We start from the raw sequence: 18,014 nt of genomic DNA on the forward strand, positions 1-18,014 counted from the left end.
TTAAACGAGTGAAACCAGGTGTGGCTCCTGCTTGGCTGGAATGAAAGCATGCAGCCACAATAGCCCTTTGAGGATCAGACTGAACTGACCAGGTCAAAGTAACAATCTGGCAGCTAATAGACACTATTTGAACAGGTTAATTTAGCGTAACTAACCCACAGGTAGTTGTAAGTAATTACATAATAATTCAGGACAACTAATCATACTGTTTATGTTGACTAATGAAGTTGTGTGTGCAACTAATCAAGCAGTTCCCACTTGTATAATTCTTTAATTCCCGGTGATCTCTTTGCACTTTGTAATGGAGATCAGTTCTAGATTAAATATTAGGTTTAGAATATTATGATCAGTTTGGTGTCAAATAACTAACGTATCAGTTTTTGTGTTTAGATTTGTACAGAGCTCCTAATCAATAGGCTTTGTCTAGGGGAACTCATCAGCTAATGTTATGAAAGTTGCTTTACACCAATTTTAACACATTTGATTGGTTCCATCCTCCAATAACTGATAAGATTTGATAAGTGTAATAAATTAGAGTAAGATAAGTATTAGATTTTAGGATTTAAAGTAACTGATTGATCAGTTTGTTCTAATATAACTGATATAACCAGATGGGCCCTTCCAGTACACCCCGGATTTGTACCAATCCTCAGCTAAGGGGTCAGATTGTTCTAAGGTTGTAGGTTGCTGCTAATTTATCAGTTCAGAATCTATTTATCTATTTAAATTTGTCTGGTGGAACTAATGAGTTGGGTTTGTCATGACCAACTAGTCAGGCAAATTGTCCTAAAGGATATGAGTGGTCAGTTGAGCCGATTAATCGGTTCCAAAGCTCGCGGTAAAGTATTAATTATTAAGCAATGTAGTCTATGGTAACTTACTGATTTAATTTCGGATAACTAATCATTTTAGTGCACCACTAAGAATGCTCATGATGTTCATTAAGTGTATATATATAAACTAAGCAATATGTCAGGAGTAAAATATATGTGTAATATGTGAAGTTTGCTACATTTCCTAGTTGTACAACTGTTAATGAGTGTGTGTGTGTCTGTCTGTCTTAAAGGTCATCATATAAAGACTGTAACACACTGCACTTACCAATGGAGCGCTTCTCTCCTGTGCGACGCTTCTCCGATGGAGCCGCAACGATCCAGGCTTTTAAAGCCCAGCTAGAGATTAAACAGCTCAAGCAGGTAAAGTCTTCAGCTTAACTTCAACTCAGCTGCAATGATAAACTTTTCGATGTCACGTCTCTCCTAATTGGCTGTGGCCCCTGCCAGTCACCATGTAGCTGGATTTTTATGCTTCGGGTGTTATGATCTGTGATGTATCCAAGCTAGTGTTTGTTATGGCCAATTCCAACTCCCAAAACCTTTACCCTGTACTGAATGAGATTGGACAGAAATGGTGTTTTACCTGCTAGGTTCTTGCATTCCTTTTGTTAAATTGGGGTGTGTATGTTTGCATTAGGAGTGTGAGCAGCTGCAGAAGATGTACGCTGCACCACAGGACGAGAAACTACTGGAGCACACACAGCAACAGCATGTCCTCTACCAGCAAGAACAACAGATCCTACACCAGCAAATACAGGTACATGAGGGTACACACACACACTTACTGCTGTCTCTGAAGTAACTTCTATAGCAAGCAATGGACCAGAATTAATTCTGGTAACCAGTCAAACTGCAGGGGAACATCTTTGCAACCAATTAAAATATTACTGTGATTTATCAAAGCCATCACCTCCCCCCACTCCACCCCTAAAACTAGAAAAACTTTGAACCAGTCCACGTCATTACACCTCTGTAACCAATCAGATCTTGGTTTTCTATTTTTAAGTATACAACATTAATACTTATCGTGGGTGTTACCATGCCTTCTGCAGGCCCTTTCTTTGGGACACGGAGAAAACCAGCCCAGTCATCTTACCCACCAGCTACAAAGGTGAATGCACGCGCGCACACTTTTTGTTAGAGTGGAACATAGGACAATGTTTACAGTGCTGTCTTTCTTTCTCTCAGGTTGCGTATTCAACCCTCCAGCCCACCACCTACACATCCCAGCAACCACCTCTTCAGCCCAGCCAATCAGAGTCCACCACCAGGAAACCAAGGGATGATGCCAGGACATGGTACACACACACACACACACACACACACACACAATTTCTGTTTCTCACTGGGCCATTTCTGGTCTACCTAATCTGATAATGATTAAATAATAAGAAGAAGTCTCTTCTTTTTCTACACCAGGTGGGCCCTTCCAGCACACCCCTGATTTGTACCAATCCTCCAGCGGCAGCCCGCCCCCTTCCGCCCTGCCCTGCATGACCATGGCCAGTCAGCCACCACCTCAGCAGCCCCCTGGCCCTACCCATGCAGCCGTCGCATTAGCTCAACAGCAGCCAGTGACCATCCAGGTGCAGGAGGTGGAGCTTGGGGGTGGAGCCCAGAGGCAAAGTTTCCTAGCGACGCCGTGTCACAGAGTACTGGGGAAGCAGCTGAGTGCGGACAATGCGGAAACACACAGGTGCTAACGCTGATCTCGGACGTCTGTGCTCGGGCTGCGAGTTCTGGAAATCGTATTTCAAAAATATAAATTTTTTATGATTGATTTTAATTGTTTTTAAATTTCTAGAAAAGATGTTCTTTGCTTTGTTGTTAGCATTTTACCTTTTTTGTGTTAAAATGAACCCCTTTTGTGGACATGATGGATTCAGTGTCAAAGGTACAGTTAATGTTGTGTTAACTTTGCAGATAGAACCCCATGTGGTAGAACTCTGTGGTAGTTTTCTTCCTCTAACATACTCAAATATTCTCAACCGTGATAGGCTGTGCCCCAAAATTGTGGACCACTGTGTGAGAATAGAAAGTAAAAAAACACACAGAGTGAAAAGTGATGGTCTGAAAGCTTGGATCTGACATTTTTTTAATGATTTGGGGCATGGCTTTTGTTTTAGATGTAGTAGAGGTAGTTGTTTGATTTTGGATACAAATTGCCTTAAGTGCTTAAATGAAGCATTAATTTTTCAACTAATTAATCTAGTCTAATACTACACAACAAAACTAAGCTGTTTCCTGTTGTCTCATGCCGAAATCTGTCCTTTTCTGTTTGTCATCACAGCCGCAGTCTGGGCCGTTTCCACTGTTCAACATCGGCGTACGAGCATGCCCAGTTCAGCGCCCATGTAGGAGCAGGCACCTACAACCCCTATGCCCCGGCGGCATCCCTGAAAGTGCCCGGCCTGGATGGTTACCCTGGTTATGGCAGCCCGTCGGCCCTGCAGCAGGCACTGCTGTCTCCGACACCTCTAGAGTACCGCGTGGCACAACAGCAACAACAACAGCACCAACACCATGTCACACCAGTACTGCAGGGACTGCTCTCACCACGGCACTCACTAACGGGCCATGCTGACCCACGTCTGACACCACATGACCTCGCTAATCTGCTCAAACGCTCCCGGCCTACTGGGCCTGCCATGCCCACTAACAACAACAACAATCCTCCACCACCTCCACCACCAGAGTATACCGACAACCTGCTACTCAATCAGGTAAAGGCTGTGGTCATAGTGTATTCACTTTATTTTATTATTCTATTATTAGTGATCTAAATTTCGTAAAATTGAATTTTTTGAAATTTGAAGTTTTGAAAGCATTCTGAATATATATATATATATATATATATATATATATATATATATATATATATATATATATATATATATATATATATATATATATAATATATATATGTAAAATATATGTATGTGTGTGTGTGTGTGTGTGTGTGTGTATATATATATATATATATATATATATATATATATATATATATATATAAAGCCAAATTGTACTAAATGAATGAATTATGTACAGATCTGTTAATGTGTGTGTGTCGTTGTGTGTGTGCGGCCGTTTGTTTATCTTTTGGCTCGCAGGACTATAGTGACAATCTGCTGATGCTGGAGCCTACCCAGCCTCCACCTGCGCCACAGGCTCCGCCCCCAACACACTACCATCACCACCACTTGCTGCAGATCCGGCCTCCGCCCTCAGAGTGCCAAGCTCCGCCTCTTGCTCACTCAGAAAGTATGGAGGAGGATGACGTTGCCGCCGCCTATCATGATGGCCTGCTGGCTAAGGTCACCACCACGACAGCACAGAGAGGTGAAAACACATACACACACACACAATGTTGTATTATATATAATACAGCCAAATATAGCCATAAGTGGCCATAATCTATTGAATTTTTTTTTTCTCGTTCTTTCTTTTTCTCGCTGTAGTGGTGATGGAGGCCGACCCCCGTCCTGTTCAGGGAGATGCGTATCGGCCCCGGGCCTCGCTGCAACGCCATCATACCATCCAGACTGCCGATGATGCCTATGTATGTCCCCTCTGTCTCTCGTCTGGAAATATTTTAATATGATTTATTTCCTTGAACTGAAATACAATTTTCTACATGTAGCTCAGACACAGGTTTTGTAGCATTTTAAAGGAAAATGAGACAAGATTGCTTCATCTGATTACAAACTGAGTTGATTAGGCTTAAGTTTGCTTTCACATGTAACTTTTTAAAAGTTTGATCAGTGTGACATTCCATAACAACTTTTATCGCTGCGTTTGTTACACCTGCAGGAAGGCTAAGCAAGATTAACAGAAAAAAGTTTAACAAGTAACGATTAGTATCATGATTAGTATCAGAGTAAAGTATCATGTTCTCATCACACACCCAAAAAGACATAATTCTTTCAGAGCAGACTGTGCTATGAATCATTGTTCAGGTATTTTTGACCTTTGACCTCTGTGTCCCGCTCTGCAGGATCAGGCAGAAATGTCTGGAATGAGCCTCTTAGCTGGGAAGGCGCTAAGCTCTGCCCGCATGTCTGACATTCTTAGCCAGACGTCTCTGGCCGGAAGCCAGCAGCTGCACCAGAGGGAGGAGTCGGGTACACACACACACGCACATTTACACTGACACACTCACTCACTGATTCCCTAATAGCAAAAACACAGAGCTTTGAACTGCAGGTTAAACTTGTTTGTGTGTGTGTGCGCATGCAGTGTGTAACGTGGAGGACGAGCTGCACTCGGCTGCGTGTTACCCCTCCTCCTGCACCAGCGACATGCTGCTCACCTACAAACCCCAAGACCTTCAGTACAGCATGGAGCAGGCCGGTGTCTAACACACTGGTAATGTGATGTGTGTGTTTGTTTATATTCTGAAATTCTTCAGAAGTGTATTTGAATGTCAATAATCCACAACAACCTCTCTCTCTCTCTCTTTCTCTCTCTAGGTGTTTGTGCAGTGTGTATAAAGCTCCATATCCGTCTCCTGTGTTCAGCTGCGTCATGCCAAACCTCCATCGTGTGTGTCTGTGTGTGTGTGTATGCGCATGTGTGTATGCGTGCATGTGCGCACTCTCCAAGAAGAGGATCGCTCATCGTCTCGTTTTCCCCACCGATTGGATGAACCGGGTGACTCCCTCTGACCCCGCCCCTAATCATCCATCTGCTCCTCCGGGTCTGCCCCTTCTGTCTTGTCGGCGTCGCCATAGCGAGGCATCTGCGCACAGTCTTATGTAGACACATCTGTATAAATATAAACACACATTTACACACACACACAAACACACACACGCACACACACAAACAGATCACACGCAAAGCCACAAACCCAAAGTATTTCACAAAAAGCCTGTCCTTTTGGTTGTTTTTTTGTTTGTTTTCTGAAGCGGGGTAGCGTCAGCGTTTCATAACCTCCCCCCATCCGCAGCGCTAAAATGGATCATTCCAGAGCAGCACTGATAGCAGCCCAGCGCAGAGCGGTCTACTCTGTTACACTGGCGGGGGTGGACGGGCCCGGAGACATGGCACAGGACGACCAGCTCTCATTCGTTTCGTCTCCTTGTTCTCTCTCTGTCTTTCTTCTTTTTCCTTCTTTCTTTTTTTTTATGCATTTTTACGGCTAATGTTCACGTAGGAATTATGATCATTATTATTAATTATTATTATTATTATTCTTATTGTTATTGTTTTCTGTAAAAGAAGTTTTATCGTTATAATATTATAATGGCAATTATTAATATTATTAAAAGAGAGGAAAAAATCGGTGTTGCAAACAGAAAAAAAAAAAAAAAAAACACGATCCTGCACTTTCAGTTTAAAGCGAGCTTTATTTTCTTAACCTCTCCCTCCTTTTCACTCCTTCCCTGAATCCATTCATTCCACACCTTTCTCTCCATCTCTTTTCCTGGCTGTGGCAGCGCGGGGCATCGCCATTTCCTCTTCCTGTACAGTGACGCCATGTATAGATCGCCAACGTTCCTGTAAGCTTTCTGTGTTCCTGTAACCATGTATGTTTTTATATATTTCTTTTTTTTTCCGGAGAGACACTCGTTTATCCCACAAGGCAGAGGAGAGTGTAATTATTTTTTATGTTTTAATTTTTGCTGCTTTTTATTGTTTCTCTCGCGCTGCGCTGTCACGGCCACTATTTTGTGTGTTTTTACGAGTGATGCTAGCTCATGCATATCACCACACGTTCGCATTTGCAGTCCGGTCCTTCCCTTTGTATGTCTGTCTCACACACACACACACACACACACACACACACACACACACGGGTTTGCATCCAAAGTTACAGACTCTTGAACTATATGTAACCAGACATCAAGAAAAGTATTTCAACTGCACTAGGTTTGGAGTGCACACTTGGTCAGGGTGAGACCAGACGTGAATGGAGTTGACTGAATCCTCAGAGTTCACCTGTTTAAGCTTACTAGCAGCATTTCACATGCACTAGGAGGTGAGATTTGAGACACAACCATTGGCTAACATTCACGAGTTCGTAATGTGATTAGTTGAGAATTCAGCACTCGGCTAATTACAAGGAAGAAGTGCACTAGATATGGAGAGCAGACTACAGAGATTTAGGAAGCAACCATTGGCAAATGGACTTATCGTGTGTGTGTGCGTGCGTGCACGTGTGCGGTGTTTTGTGCCTTGTGTCCACGCCCCAGGTGCATGCTGGGTCATCGTCGATAAAGGCAGCATCCTCATCGTCTCTTTTCTCTCCTGTTCTTTCTCTTCCTCCCAGTCATTTCATTTTGTTCATTTTTTTCTTAGTTTTATTTTTTTGTCGTTTTTTTTTTGTTTTTATTTTAAGTACAAAAAATACTAAAGTGCAACAACAAATGGTTAAAAAAGAATTCCAAACAAACTGAGAGAATAATAAATATATATAAATAAATAAATAAATAAAATCTGATGGTTGGGTGTTCAGTGTCTATTTTTTCTGCACTTTAATTTGTTCCTTTTTATCATTAATTTTAGTTGATAAATTCCCTTTTTTTCTTATTTACATTTTTTCTTTCCCCCCTCTTTCTCTCTCTCTCTCTCTTCTTTCTTTCTGTATTATATCTTTTATATGTAATTATTGTTTTATTTTCTTTGTCTTTTTCTTTCCTTTTTTTAAATTTTCCATTATTATTATTATTATTATTATTTATGCAAAAATAACCTGAATACAGAATTCAGTTATGGCTCAAATTTGACTGATGATAGTTTTTAGTTATTATTTTAGTAAAATAAAAGTAGCCCTGCTTTAAGTACATCGCTATTCTCTTACTGCCACTGTGGTATTTTTGTAAATAGAAAATAGAAAGCTGAACTGAAACACATGATCTTATTTAATTGCATCCTTCCAGCCATAGTGGAGTGTGAAGTTGGGTGTAAACCATGTTGGCTTTTTCAAGGCGGGATGAAAACGTATACTGGACCAACAATAAAGCCTTGAGGGATGCTGAATGACAAAATGGAAAATTTTAATCTTCTTCTTCCGGCGTTTCCCTTCAGGGGTCACCACAGCAAATCATCTCTCTCCACCTCTCCCTATCTTCTGCATCCTCAACACTTGCACCCACTAGCTTCATATCATCATTTATTACATCCATATACCTCCTCTTTGGCCTTCCTCTTTGCCTCCATGTCCAACATTCTCCTACCAATATACTCACTCTCCCTCCTCTGAACATGTCCAAACCATCTTTATCTGGCCTCCCTAACTTTGTCCACCAAACATCCAACATGAGCTGTCCCTCTGATGTACTCGTTCCTAATCCTGTCCAACCGTGTCCCTCCCAAAGAGAACCTCAACATCTTCAGCTCTGCTACCTCCAGCTCTGACTCCTGTCTCTTCCTCAGTGACACTGTCTCTAAACCATACAGCATGGCTGATCTCGCCACTGTCTTGTACACCTTCCCCTTGATTCTCATTGATATTTTTCTATCACATAATCCTGACACTTTTCTCCACCCATTCCAACCTGCCTGCACTCGTTCTTTACCTCTTAAAATGGAAAATTTGAATATTTTAATAAAGTTGAATATTTACATTAATGAGTTTATTAACCTCTAAGTGTTTCTATGGTAACAGACCATCCACAGGGATTTTTAAACTAAACTGAATAAAAATTGGGATTTTATGTCACAAATCAGACGTGTTTGGGGATAATCAATATAGTTCAAAATAGTGCAAAACCTCTAAATTATTTCTGAAGTTAAATAGTCAGTTGATTGAACATGATCTGTCATGTGATCTCTACGTGAAAAAAATCCTTGTTCCTGGAAGACTTCTGGAAGTTGTATAATCCATTAGTCATTTATTAAAACAATGTAAAGAACAATGCACACTGATGACTTCATCCACCGCTCATCCACTGTGCTTCAGTAACTGTGGGAGAAATGAATTAGTCGATTAGGAGGTTAAGAGTAGCTTCCAACATGATGCTTCCAACACCATGCTTCACCGCAAAGATGCTGTACTCAGACTGTTGGGTTGTGCAAAACTGTGCTGTCATCAGACCAAAGAAACATGTTGATGATGGTTTATAATGGATTTAATGGAACTCAGAAACTGTCAGGGGCTGACTGATAATAAACCAGAGCTTCCAGTCTTCATACAATTCCACATTTGACAGCTCACTTGTCTTCGTGATGTTTCAGTGAAGCATCAACTCATCAGTAAATGATGCTTCGGACATCTGAACATCTGCACGACCGCCTGCTGTGTGTTTCACGCTTTACAGACCGGCATTAGTGACGAGTTGAGACCTGGGTTGATGAAGATGCAGCTGTGTTGTATATCAGGGATCTATTGATCGGGTCTGCGCGTGGGGCTGCACTGCAGAGGCTTTCCAGGCTAGAGTAATAGAGCAGGAGTGAATCTGACGGATTATATGGCGGTTTTGTACATTTTAGTAAAATTCCAGAATACAATAAGGGACAAAATCTATGTTTAAATATTAATTTATTTGTGTAGATAAAAGTACATCTCTTTGATTAGACCTCCAGTCAAGGTGATTGTACTGATTAGGTTAGTACACGCCCCCTCATACACACTATCACTCTCAGAGCCAATACTACGTCAGTGTGTGTGTGTGCGCGCGCCCGCCAGCTGCAGCGAGTGTTACAGCTCCTGCAGGCATGCATGGATCTATGGACTGCTAAAAAGACAGCAGACTAATACATCTGCCCTGAGGTAAGTGTGTGCGCGTGTGTCTGTGTGTGCGCGTGTGTGCCTGAAATTACAAACGTATTCTAGCAAAAGATTCACTGACGTCATCATGAAGTGAGTGTGTAAGTGCGTCTTGGTGCTGCTTGCGAGCTCAGATCATTGTGTATGAGGGAACACGGTGTGTGAAGGTTGTGTGTGTGTGTGTGTGTGTGTTTATTTATGTGAAGGTTTTGATGAGCGTGCACTCGTTCAGAACAACATGGCCACCATCACTGCCCTGCAACATTCCCTGGACCTCTGATCGACCCTGATTAATATTGATTGCTAGGTTCGATGTGATAACCCACTCACACTGTCGATCTGCTTGTTCGACTTCCTGCTTTTATTCTTTCCTTTTCTCGGAATTTCTCTCTTTTTTGGAAATCAAAACAGAGTAACCATGAATTATTGAGCAGCTCTGAGCGTCACTGCTTTCGCACTCCTCCATCATGCCTTGTTTGTCATTCTTTCTCCTCTCATCCAGAGTATTGTGCCTCTCGGGTTTGGATCTGCTCTATCACTATCCGTTTCCATCCATCTATCTGTCCGTCCATTGATCCTTCTTCCTATAGTTTCTGCATCTCTTTGCCATCTTGCATAGCTTCAGGGTTTGACCTTTATAAGCAGCATTGCTATCCTTATGATTCTTATTCATGCTCTTATAAACATCCCTTCGTTTCCTCTTATTTCATCCTTCGATCCTTGTTCACTTTCCAAGCCTGTTTAGTGATTGCAAGATTATTGATTAATGACTTAAATTAGGAAATGTATATAAAGAAGTGCTCCGGTTTCCTCCTCCAGGGCAAAGATGTGCGTTGTAGCTCACTGGAATATTTGAATTGTGTGTATATGTGTGTGTGAGAGATCCCTGTCCAGTCCAGGGTTTCCCTCACGTTGTGCCCTGAGTCCAGTGGGAAAGACTCCAGGTTCCCTACAAGCCTGTGTAGGATAAGTGGTAAAGAAGATGGATAGATGGATGGATAGATGCTATGCTGTTATCAGAACAGTGTGATAAAGTGGAGTTACAGTTACTAAAACAAACCTCCCAGTGCTTTTATTCCTCTTAGAAATTAACTGTAGAATGTTAAATGTAGTACTATCTAGAAAGTTCCTGTTCTTTTGTAGCAGCTATAAACAGTCATTTCCTCACTACCATCTCTCTTTTTGTCCTCTCATGAAATCCCCGCAGCTTGTCATGTTAAATAAATATTTCTTTACAGAAAATGTTCCACATGCTGTTTGAGCTGTTTTTTGGTCTCTCCATCCATCTGTTCGCTTGTTCCTCATGACCAGGTTTTAATCTCATGATCTTTATTCCGCCGTTCTTCCCTGTTCTTTCTAATTTCTGTCTTTTTTTTTTAGGACTTTAGGACAGGATGGAGTTTGTGTGCATAAGGTGGAGGGCGAAGTTCTCTGTTCTGCTTTTGCACACCTTTACCTGGGGCTGGACAGGTGAGGAACAATGAACCACGCTGTGTAAGATGAACAGGTCTGAGGTACTTTATTTGCAGCAGATGTTAAATTTAACTTTATTATTTCTTAAGATTTTTTACCTCACAGTTTAAAATAAAATGAAAGATTTTCTGTATTTCCACTGATTCAGAGTCGATCAGTGTTCTGGAAGAGCTTGCGGTGGAAGATGAAATTTGTCCGTGTTTATTTCTCAGCTCCTATGCTAGTGCAGTAGAATTGAATAGAATTCATTTCAATTAATTGTGGCTTGTCAGATTCAGACCAATTATTTGTAATATTTTTATCATTTGTAAAATTTCGCTGTCCTGACAGCCTGTAATAGCGTAGAAGCAATAATAAAACAAATTTCTCTATCCATCTACCTGCACTAGTTTCTGAGACTGAAAGCTCTAAAAGGTTCAGACTCCCAAAGTCAACATAAAAATAATACAAACAGTTTCTGAAGTCCTAAAATATAAATCTATAAGCAAATAAAAGTGTTTGTTAAGGTTTGGGGTGCTGGACATTTCATTAATTCCAGTTGCTGAAAATGTTTGGAAAATAACTTGGTTTATATGAAAGCTGTTTTGAAACATTGGTCATTTACTTCATCAACCAGGACCAGAATGAATCTTAGCCTCATCAATGTATTTATTATCATTTGTTAAAATATATAGGCCATGCACGAGCTCTTGACCCTGCCCCCAAGATTGATGGACGTCACCACTCTGAGGTCACTGTTCAAGAAAACATCACTCATAGCTTCAATTGCCAATCAGAGGGCTGGAGTCCACAAGCCCCGCCTCTGCTCACCTGGTACCTCAACGGTGAGAGACAGAGTGAGGTTTCGGGTAGCCGGGGGCCGGGGCGTCTGGTAATGACATCACTAAATGACAAGGGAAAGATGACGTACAGTGCAGAGCGAAACAGCACGTTCACTCTCCGGCCAAGGAAGTGGGATCGCGAGCTGGTGTGTGCCGCCACAAACCCGCATGGTGGAGAGAGCTACAATGCCACCGTTGTCCTGAACGTTCAGTGTGAGTATTGAGAAATGCACACATCTAACCTATCATCATCACATTAAAGAACTGCTGGAGAAGGAAGGGTTAATATGACTTACAGGGGATAGCAAGTAGAAGACACATGACCTAATTATGTACACTAGCGTAGCCTAGCTATGGTGCCTAGTTGCAGTTCAGGGCACTTAGCAAAGAGCATTTCAGGAAGCTAGTGGAGTCAAGATCAAGAGACTAGTGGGATCCAGTTCAGGAGGCCGGTGAGATCCAAAAAGGGAGGCTAGTGGAGTCCAGTTCAGGAGGCTAGTGGAGCAAAATTCTTGAAACCATGGAAAGCAGCTCATGTAGAACTGATCTTCTCTTGCCATTTACCTGATCTCATGCCAAATTTGTGAAAGATTTAATTTAATTGGATTTAAAAGTTTTGTAGACAACTTTTCCTGACATAAACCATTCATGCATGCTTACAACTTAATAATGGGACATGAGTGATCTTAATTGGGTTTCAGATCTCTACCCACCATGCTACACTGGATAAGAAATAAACTGCAAAATAATGAATAACATTACCTCACTAACAGTTCAGCCAGAGATTCTGCGAGTCAACGCCCACTACAGCGAGACCTCTGACCCCGGGATCTCTTTGGTGCTCTTTGCATTGGTTCGCTCCAACCCCCCTGCCACCATCACGTGGGTGGATCAGTCCGGCCAGCTGGTGGCCAACAGCTCTGACTTCCTCATCCTGGACTCGCGGAGCTACCCATGGTTGGCCAATCACAGTTTGCAGGTCATGCTGAGCAGCCTATCAGGAAACGTCTCGCTCAGCGCCAACAACAGCCTTGGCTCCGCCCACACTAACCTGACACTCACAGGTTCTCAAATTCGTTTTAGCTCAGCAGAGTCAAACTGATCATTAAGGAGATTTTTAAGTTAGCTGTTTACTTTTTCCCCAATTCCCCACCCCTATTTTTTTAAATTTATTTATTTATTATTTATTATTATTTATACAAGTTATTATTATTATTATTAACATTTTTTTTCACCATATTAGGTCATGTTTTCATTCATTCATTGTCTCCCACTTATCGGTAGCCAGGTCGCGGGGGCAGCAGTCTAAGCAGGGATGCCTAGACTTCCTTCTCCCTAGCCACTTCCTCCAGCTCATCCGGGGGAATTCCAAGGCGTTCCCAGGTCAGCCGAGAGACATAGTCCCTCCAGCGTGTCCTGGGTCTTCCCTGGGGTCTCTTCCCGGTTGGGCATGCCCGGAACACCTCCCCTGGGAGACGTCCAGGAGGCATCCGAAACAGATGCCCAAGTCACCTCAACTGGCCCCTTTCGATGTAGAGGAGCAGCGGCTCTACTCCGAGCTCCTCCCGGGTGACAGAGCTCCTTACCCTATCTCTAAGGGAACGCCCCGCCACCTTACGAAGAAAACTCATTTCGGCCACCTGTATCCGGGATCTTGTCCTTTCGGTCATGACTCAAAGCTCATGACCATAAGTAAGAGTAGGAACGTAGATTGACTGGTAAATTGAGAGCTTCGCCTTTCGGCTCAGCTCCTTCTTCACCACAACAGACCAGTACATAGACCGCATTGCTGCTGCCGCTGCACCAATCCGTCTGTCAATCTCACGCTCCATCCTTCCCTCACTTGTAAACAAAACCCCGAGATACTTAAACTCCTCCACTTGAGGAAGGAACACCCCTCCAACCTGGAGGGGACAAACCACCTTTTTCCGGTCGAGAACCATGGCCACAGATTTGGAGGTGCTGATCCTCATCCCAGCCGCTTCGCACTCGGCTGCGAACTGCCCCAGCGCATGCTGTAAGTCCTGGCTCGAAGGAGCCAACAGGACAACGTCATCTGCAAAAAGCAGAGACGAAATCCTATGATCCCCAAACTGGACTCCCTCCACCACCTGGCTGCGCCTAGAAATTCTGTCCATAAAAATAATGAACAGAACCGGTGACAAAGGACAACCCTGCCGGAGTCCAACATGCACTGGGAACAGATCTGAATTACAGCCGGCAATGCGAACCAAGCTCCTGCTCCGGTCTTTACAGAGACCGAACAGCCCTTAACAGAGGGCCACGGACCCCATACTCCCAGAGCACCTCCCACAGGATGCCACGAGGGACTCGGTCGAATGCCTTCTCCAAGTCCACAAAACACATGTGGACTGATTGGGCAAACTCCCATGAACCCTCAAGCACCCTGTGAAGGGTATAGAGCTGGTCCACTGTCCCACGACTAGGATGAAACCCACATTGTTCCTCCTGAATCTGTGGTTCGACTAAAGGACGGACTCTCCTCTCCAGTACCCTGGAGTAGACTTTCCCTGGGAGGCTGAGGAGTGTGATCCCCCTATAGTTGGAACACACCCTCCGATCCCCCTTCTTAAGAAGAGGGACCACCACCCCGGTCGCCCAGTCCAGAGGCACTGTCCCTGACTGCCACGCTATGTTGCAGAGACGTGTCAGCCAAGACAGCCCCACAACATCCAGAGACTTAAGGTACTCAGGGCGAATCTCATCCACTCCCGGCGCCTTGCCACCAAGGAGCTGCTGGACTACCTCAGTGACTTCAGCTTGGGTAATGGATGAATCTACCTCTGAGTCCTCAGCCTCTGCTTCCTCTGCGGAAGGTGTGTCAGTAGGATTGAGGAGATCCTTGAAGTATTCCTTCCACCTTCCGACAATATCCCCAGTCAAGGTCAGCAACTCTCCACCAGCACCATACACAGTGCTGGCGGAGAGCTGCTTACCCCTTCTGAGGCGCTGGACGGTCTGCCAGAATTTCCCCGAGGCCGACCGATAGTCCTTCTCCATGGCCTCCCCGAACTCCTCCCAGACCCGAGTTTTTGCTTCCACAACCACCCGGGCTGCAGCTCGCTTGGCCTGCCGGTACTCATCAGCTGCCTCCGGAGTCCCACGAGCCAACCAGGCTTGATAGGACTCTTTCTTCAGCTTGACAGCATCCCTTACTTCTAGTGCCCACCACTGGGTTCGGCCAGAGCTTACGGCCACAGCTCCTGGTAGCTGCGTCAACAATGGAGGAGGAGAACATGGTCCACTCAGACTCAATGTCCCCAACCTCCCTCGGAATCTTGTCGAAACTCTCCCGGAGGTGGGAGTTGAAGACCTCCCTAACAGAGGGTTCAGCCAGACGTTCCCAACAGACCCCCACAATACGATTGGGTCTGCCAAGTCTGTCCGGCATCCTCCTCTGCAAGCGGATCCAACTCACCACCAGGTGGTGATCAGTTGACAGCTCAGCCCCTCTCTTCACCCTAGTGTCCAAGACATATGGCCGAAGGTCAGATGACACGACCACAAAGTCGATCATCGACCTCCGGCCTAAGGTGTCCTGGTACCACGTATACTGATGGGCACCCTTATGCTTGAACATGGTGTTCGTTATGGACAGACTGTGACTAGCACAGAAGTCCAATAACAACACCACTTGAGTTCAGATCAGGGGGGCTGTTCCTCCCAATCACGCCCCTCCAGGTAACACTGTCGTTACCCACATGGGCGTTGAAGTCCCCCAGTATAACTATGGAGTCCCCAGTCAGGGCACCTTCCAGCACCCCTCGTAGGGTCTCCAAGAAGGTTGGGTACTCCACACTGCTGTTCGGCCCGTAAGCCGAAACAACAGTGAGGCCCCTATCCCCCACCCGAAGGTGCAGGGAAACCACCCTCTCATTTACTGGGGAAAACTCCAACACATGGCGGCTGAGCTCGGGGGCTATAAGCAAGCCCACCCCAGCCCGCCGCCTCTCACCATGAGGTACTCCAGAGTAGTAGAGGGTCCAACCTCTCTCAAGGAGTTGGGTTCCAGAGCCCAGGCTGTGCGTGGAGGTGAGCCCAACTATCTCTACAGCTGGTACAGCTCAGCCTCCCCCACCAGCTCAGGCTCCTCCCCCCCCCAGTGAAGTGACATTCCATGTCCCAAGAGCCAGATTCTTTAACCAGGGTTTGGGTCGTCTAGGCCCCTGCCCATGACTGCTACCCAAAACACATTGCACCAGCCCCTTATGCTCCTTCCTGCGGGTGGTGGGCCTAGGGGAAGACGGGCCTATGTCGCTCTTTCGGGCTATGCCCGGCCGAGTCCCATAGGCAAAGACTCGGCCACCAGGCGCTCGCCTGCGTGCCCCAGCCCCAGGCCTGGCTCCAGGTTGGGGCCCCGGTAATGCCAATCCGGGCGACGTAACGGTCCTTGCTTTCTTTTTCTTCATAAGGGGGATTTGAACCGCTCTTAGTCTGACCCATCACCTAGGACCCGTTTGCCTTGGGAGACCCTACCAGGGGCACTTGGCCCCTGACAACATGGCTCCTAGGCTCATTCGGGTACTCAAACCCCTCCACCATAATAAGGCGGCGGTTCAGGGAGGGGTATTAGGTCATGTGACACTGTTAAATCTCATTTCCCCTTTTTCCCTATTTTTTAAAGTTAATTTATGTCTTTACTAAATTTTGCTAAACATTCATCATTAAAATACTGTTAAATTTGGAAAAATGGACTGCTTAGGTCAAATGGTCATTGAAGGTCCCTTTCTTTTTGTCCTTATATTTTCCCAGAATTCCTGCAGTCTCGAGTGGAAGTGCCGGTGCTAGGGATTGTCACAGGCGGTGTTGCGGGCTTCGTCACGCTCCTCATCCTCACTCTGATGGTGCTTTGCCTTCTGCATAAGGACAAAACCAAAGTTATAGGTACGCATCAACCTTAACTTAATCCACATAAATAGAAAAAAATAAAACCCTGGATTAATGAGAATGAGCAATTAGTCGAAAAATGTGCAAGTACAGAGAAGATAGATTGAATCAAATGTGTATAAAATAACTTTCTGTGTATGTGTACAATAATAATTGTTCCTTTCTATTTTTCTTACAGAAGAACCAGTCGCAATTCCCATGACCCAAGAAATGTAAGTAAATAGATCACAGATTTTCTTTTCTATTTTGTGTGTGTGTTTTCTGTGTGTCATACTCTCTCTCTCCAGTAACAGATCAGAAAAAGTGCAGGCGAACGGCGTGTATCTGCCTCGTGAGAACATGTCGCTGCCCTCCAACGTGCCGCTCAACGAACACAGCGCTCTCTGTAAAGGCAAGATTGTGCTAAATCAAACATGAATCAAATGAATCAAATACACAGCTGAATAAGTCTGCTTTTAATGAAGCATGAATAAAAGAAAATGAGTCAAATCTATACTGATAATTATCCTAAAAGGAATGAAATTATGAATGAAACTTTAAATTCAATCAATGAGTCAAATTAGTTAAGGAATCCATTAGCACAGAATCAATCCAGTGAATGAATCTAATATCCTTGAGATTCCAAATCTGTATTCATCTTTTATTCAAGAGCATCTCTTTTTCTATCAGATGCTACTACAAAAAAAAAACATCATGAAAGAGAACTGAATCATTTCAAAAGGGAGTCAATACAAAAGCAAACAGGAGCAATAACTGAATCAAATAGTCAATCAGCGAAGACAAACAAGCCCAAAATCTGGTAAAATTAATCAAATAAAAACTGATCTCAATTGGATCAAATAAAGATTTGTGACTCAATGAATCAAACACAGAATCAAACATAGAATCAAACATAAGCATTAAATAAATCAATATATACAAGTAAATCATTACACTGTATATATAAAAGTTAAATCAATGACAGATCTGTAAATGAATCCATAGTACAGTCATATACACAGATCAGACATAACATTATAACCACCTGCCTAATATTGTGGCGCTAGATCCCTGAAGGTGTGCTGTGGTATCTGGCACAAAGATGTTAGCTGTAGATCCTTTAAGTCTTGTATGTTCCGAGGTGGGGCCTCCATGGATCGGACTTCTTTGTTCAGCACAATTCACAGTTGCTGGATTGGATTGAGATCTGGGGAATTTGGAGGCCAAGTCAACACCTCAAACTCGTTGTTGTGCTCATCAAACCGTTCCTGAACCATTTTTGCTTTG

General features: G+C 43.9%; 2 protein-coding genes across 8 annotated transcripts in view; both read left to right on the plus strand.

The window, feature by feature from the left end:
• The window catches only part of sik3 (SIK family kinase 3), a 29,028-nt gene extending 21,750 nt beyond the window's left edge, over window positions 1–7,278 (plus strand). For 5 of the 6 annotated variants that reach the window (XM_058413286.1, XM_058413289.1, XM_058413290.1 and 2 more), the window contains 11 exons: window positions 1,067–1,196; window positions 1,474–1,593; window positions 1,889–1,947; window positions 2,025–2,134; window positions 2,256–2,532; window positions 3,127–3,559; window positions 3,947–4,175; window positions 4,295–4,395; window positions 4,831–4,957; window positions 5,073–5,201; window positions 5,306–7,278. In XM_058413286.1, coding sequence (XP_058269269.1) covers window positions 1,067–1,196; window positions 1,474–1,593; window positions 1,889–1,947; window positions 2,025–2,134; window positions 2,256–2,532; window positions 3,127–3,559; window positions 3,947–4,175; window positions 4,295–4,395; window positions 4,831–4,957; window positions 5,073–5,194 — 1,708 coding nt within the window. In that variant the 3' untranslated portion in view covers window positions 5,195–5,201; window positions 5,306–7,278. Of the gene's footprint in view, window positions 1–1,066; window positions 1,197–1,473; window positions 1,594–1,888; window positions 1,948–2,024; window positions 2,135–2,255; window positions 2,533–3,126; window positions 3,560–3,946; window positions 4,176–4,294; window positions 4,396–4,830; window positions 4,958–5,072; window positions 5,212–5,305 lie in introns of all 6 variants that reach the window. The other variant, XM_058413287.1, reaches the window with a different exon arrangement.
• Window positions 7,279–8,577: 1,299 nt separating this feature from the next.
• LOC131367790 (transmembrane protein 25) overlaps window positions 8,578–18,014 on the plus strand; it is an 11,660-nt gene continuing 2,223 nt past the window's right edge. The window contains exons 1-7 of one of the 2 annotated variants that reach the window (XM_058413292.1): window positions 8,578–9,549; window positions 10,927–11,016; window positions 11,694–12,053; window positions 12,614–12,904; window positions 16,614–16,745; window positions 16,927–16,960; window positions 17,036–17,139. In XM_058413292.1, coding sequence (XP_058269275.1) covers window positions 10,941–11,016; window positions 11,694–12,053; window positions 12,614–12,904; window positions 16,614–16,745; window positions 16,927–16,960; window positions 17,036–17,139 — 997 coding nt within the window. In that variant the 5' untranslated portion in view covers window positions 8,578–9,549; window positions 10,927–10,940. The remainder of the gene's footprint in view (window positions 9,550–10,926; window positions 11,017–11,693; window positions 12,054–12,613; window positions 12,905–16,613; window positions 16,746–16,926; window positions 16,961–17,035; window positions 17,140–18,014) is intronic. The other variant, XM_058413293.1, reaches the window with a different exon arrangement.

Source organism: Hemibagrus wyckioides, linkage group LG17 (genome assembly GCF_019097595.1).
Source record: "Hemibagrus wyckioides isolate EC202008001 linkage group LG17, SWU_Hwy_1.0, whole genome shotgun sequence".
In the NCBI taxonomy this organism is placed as follows: Eukaryota; Metazoa; Chordata; class Actinopteri; order Siluriformes; family Bagridae; genus Hemibagrus; species Hemibagrus wyckioides.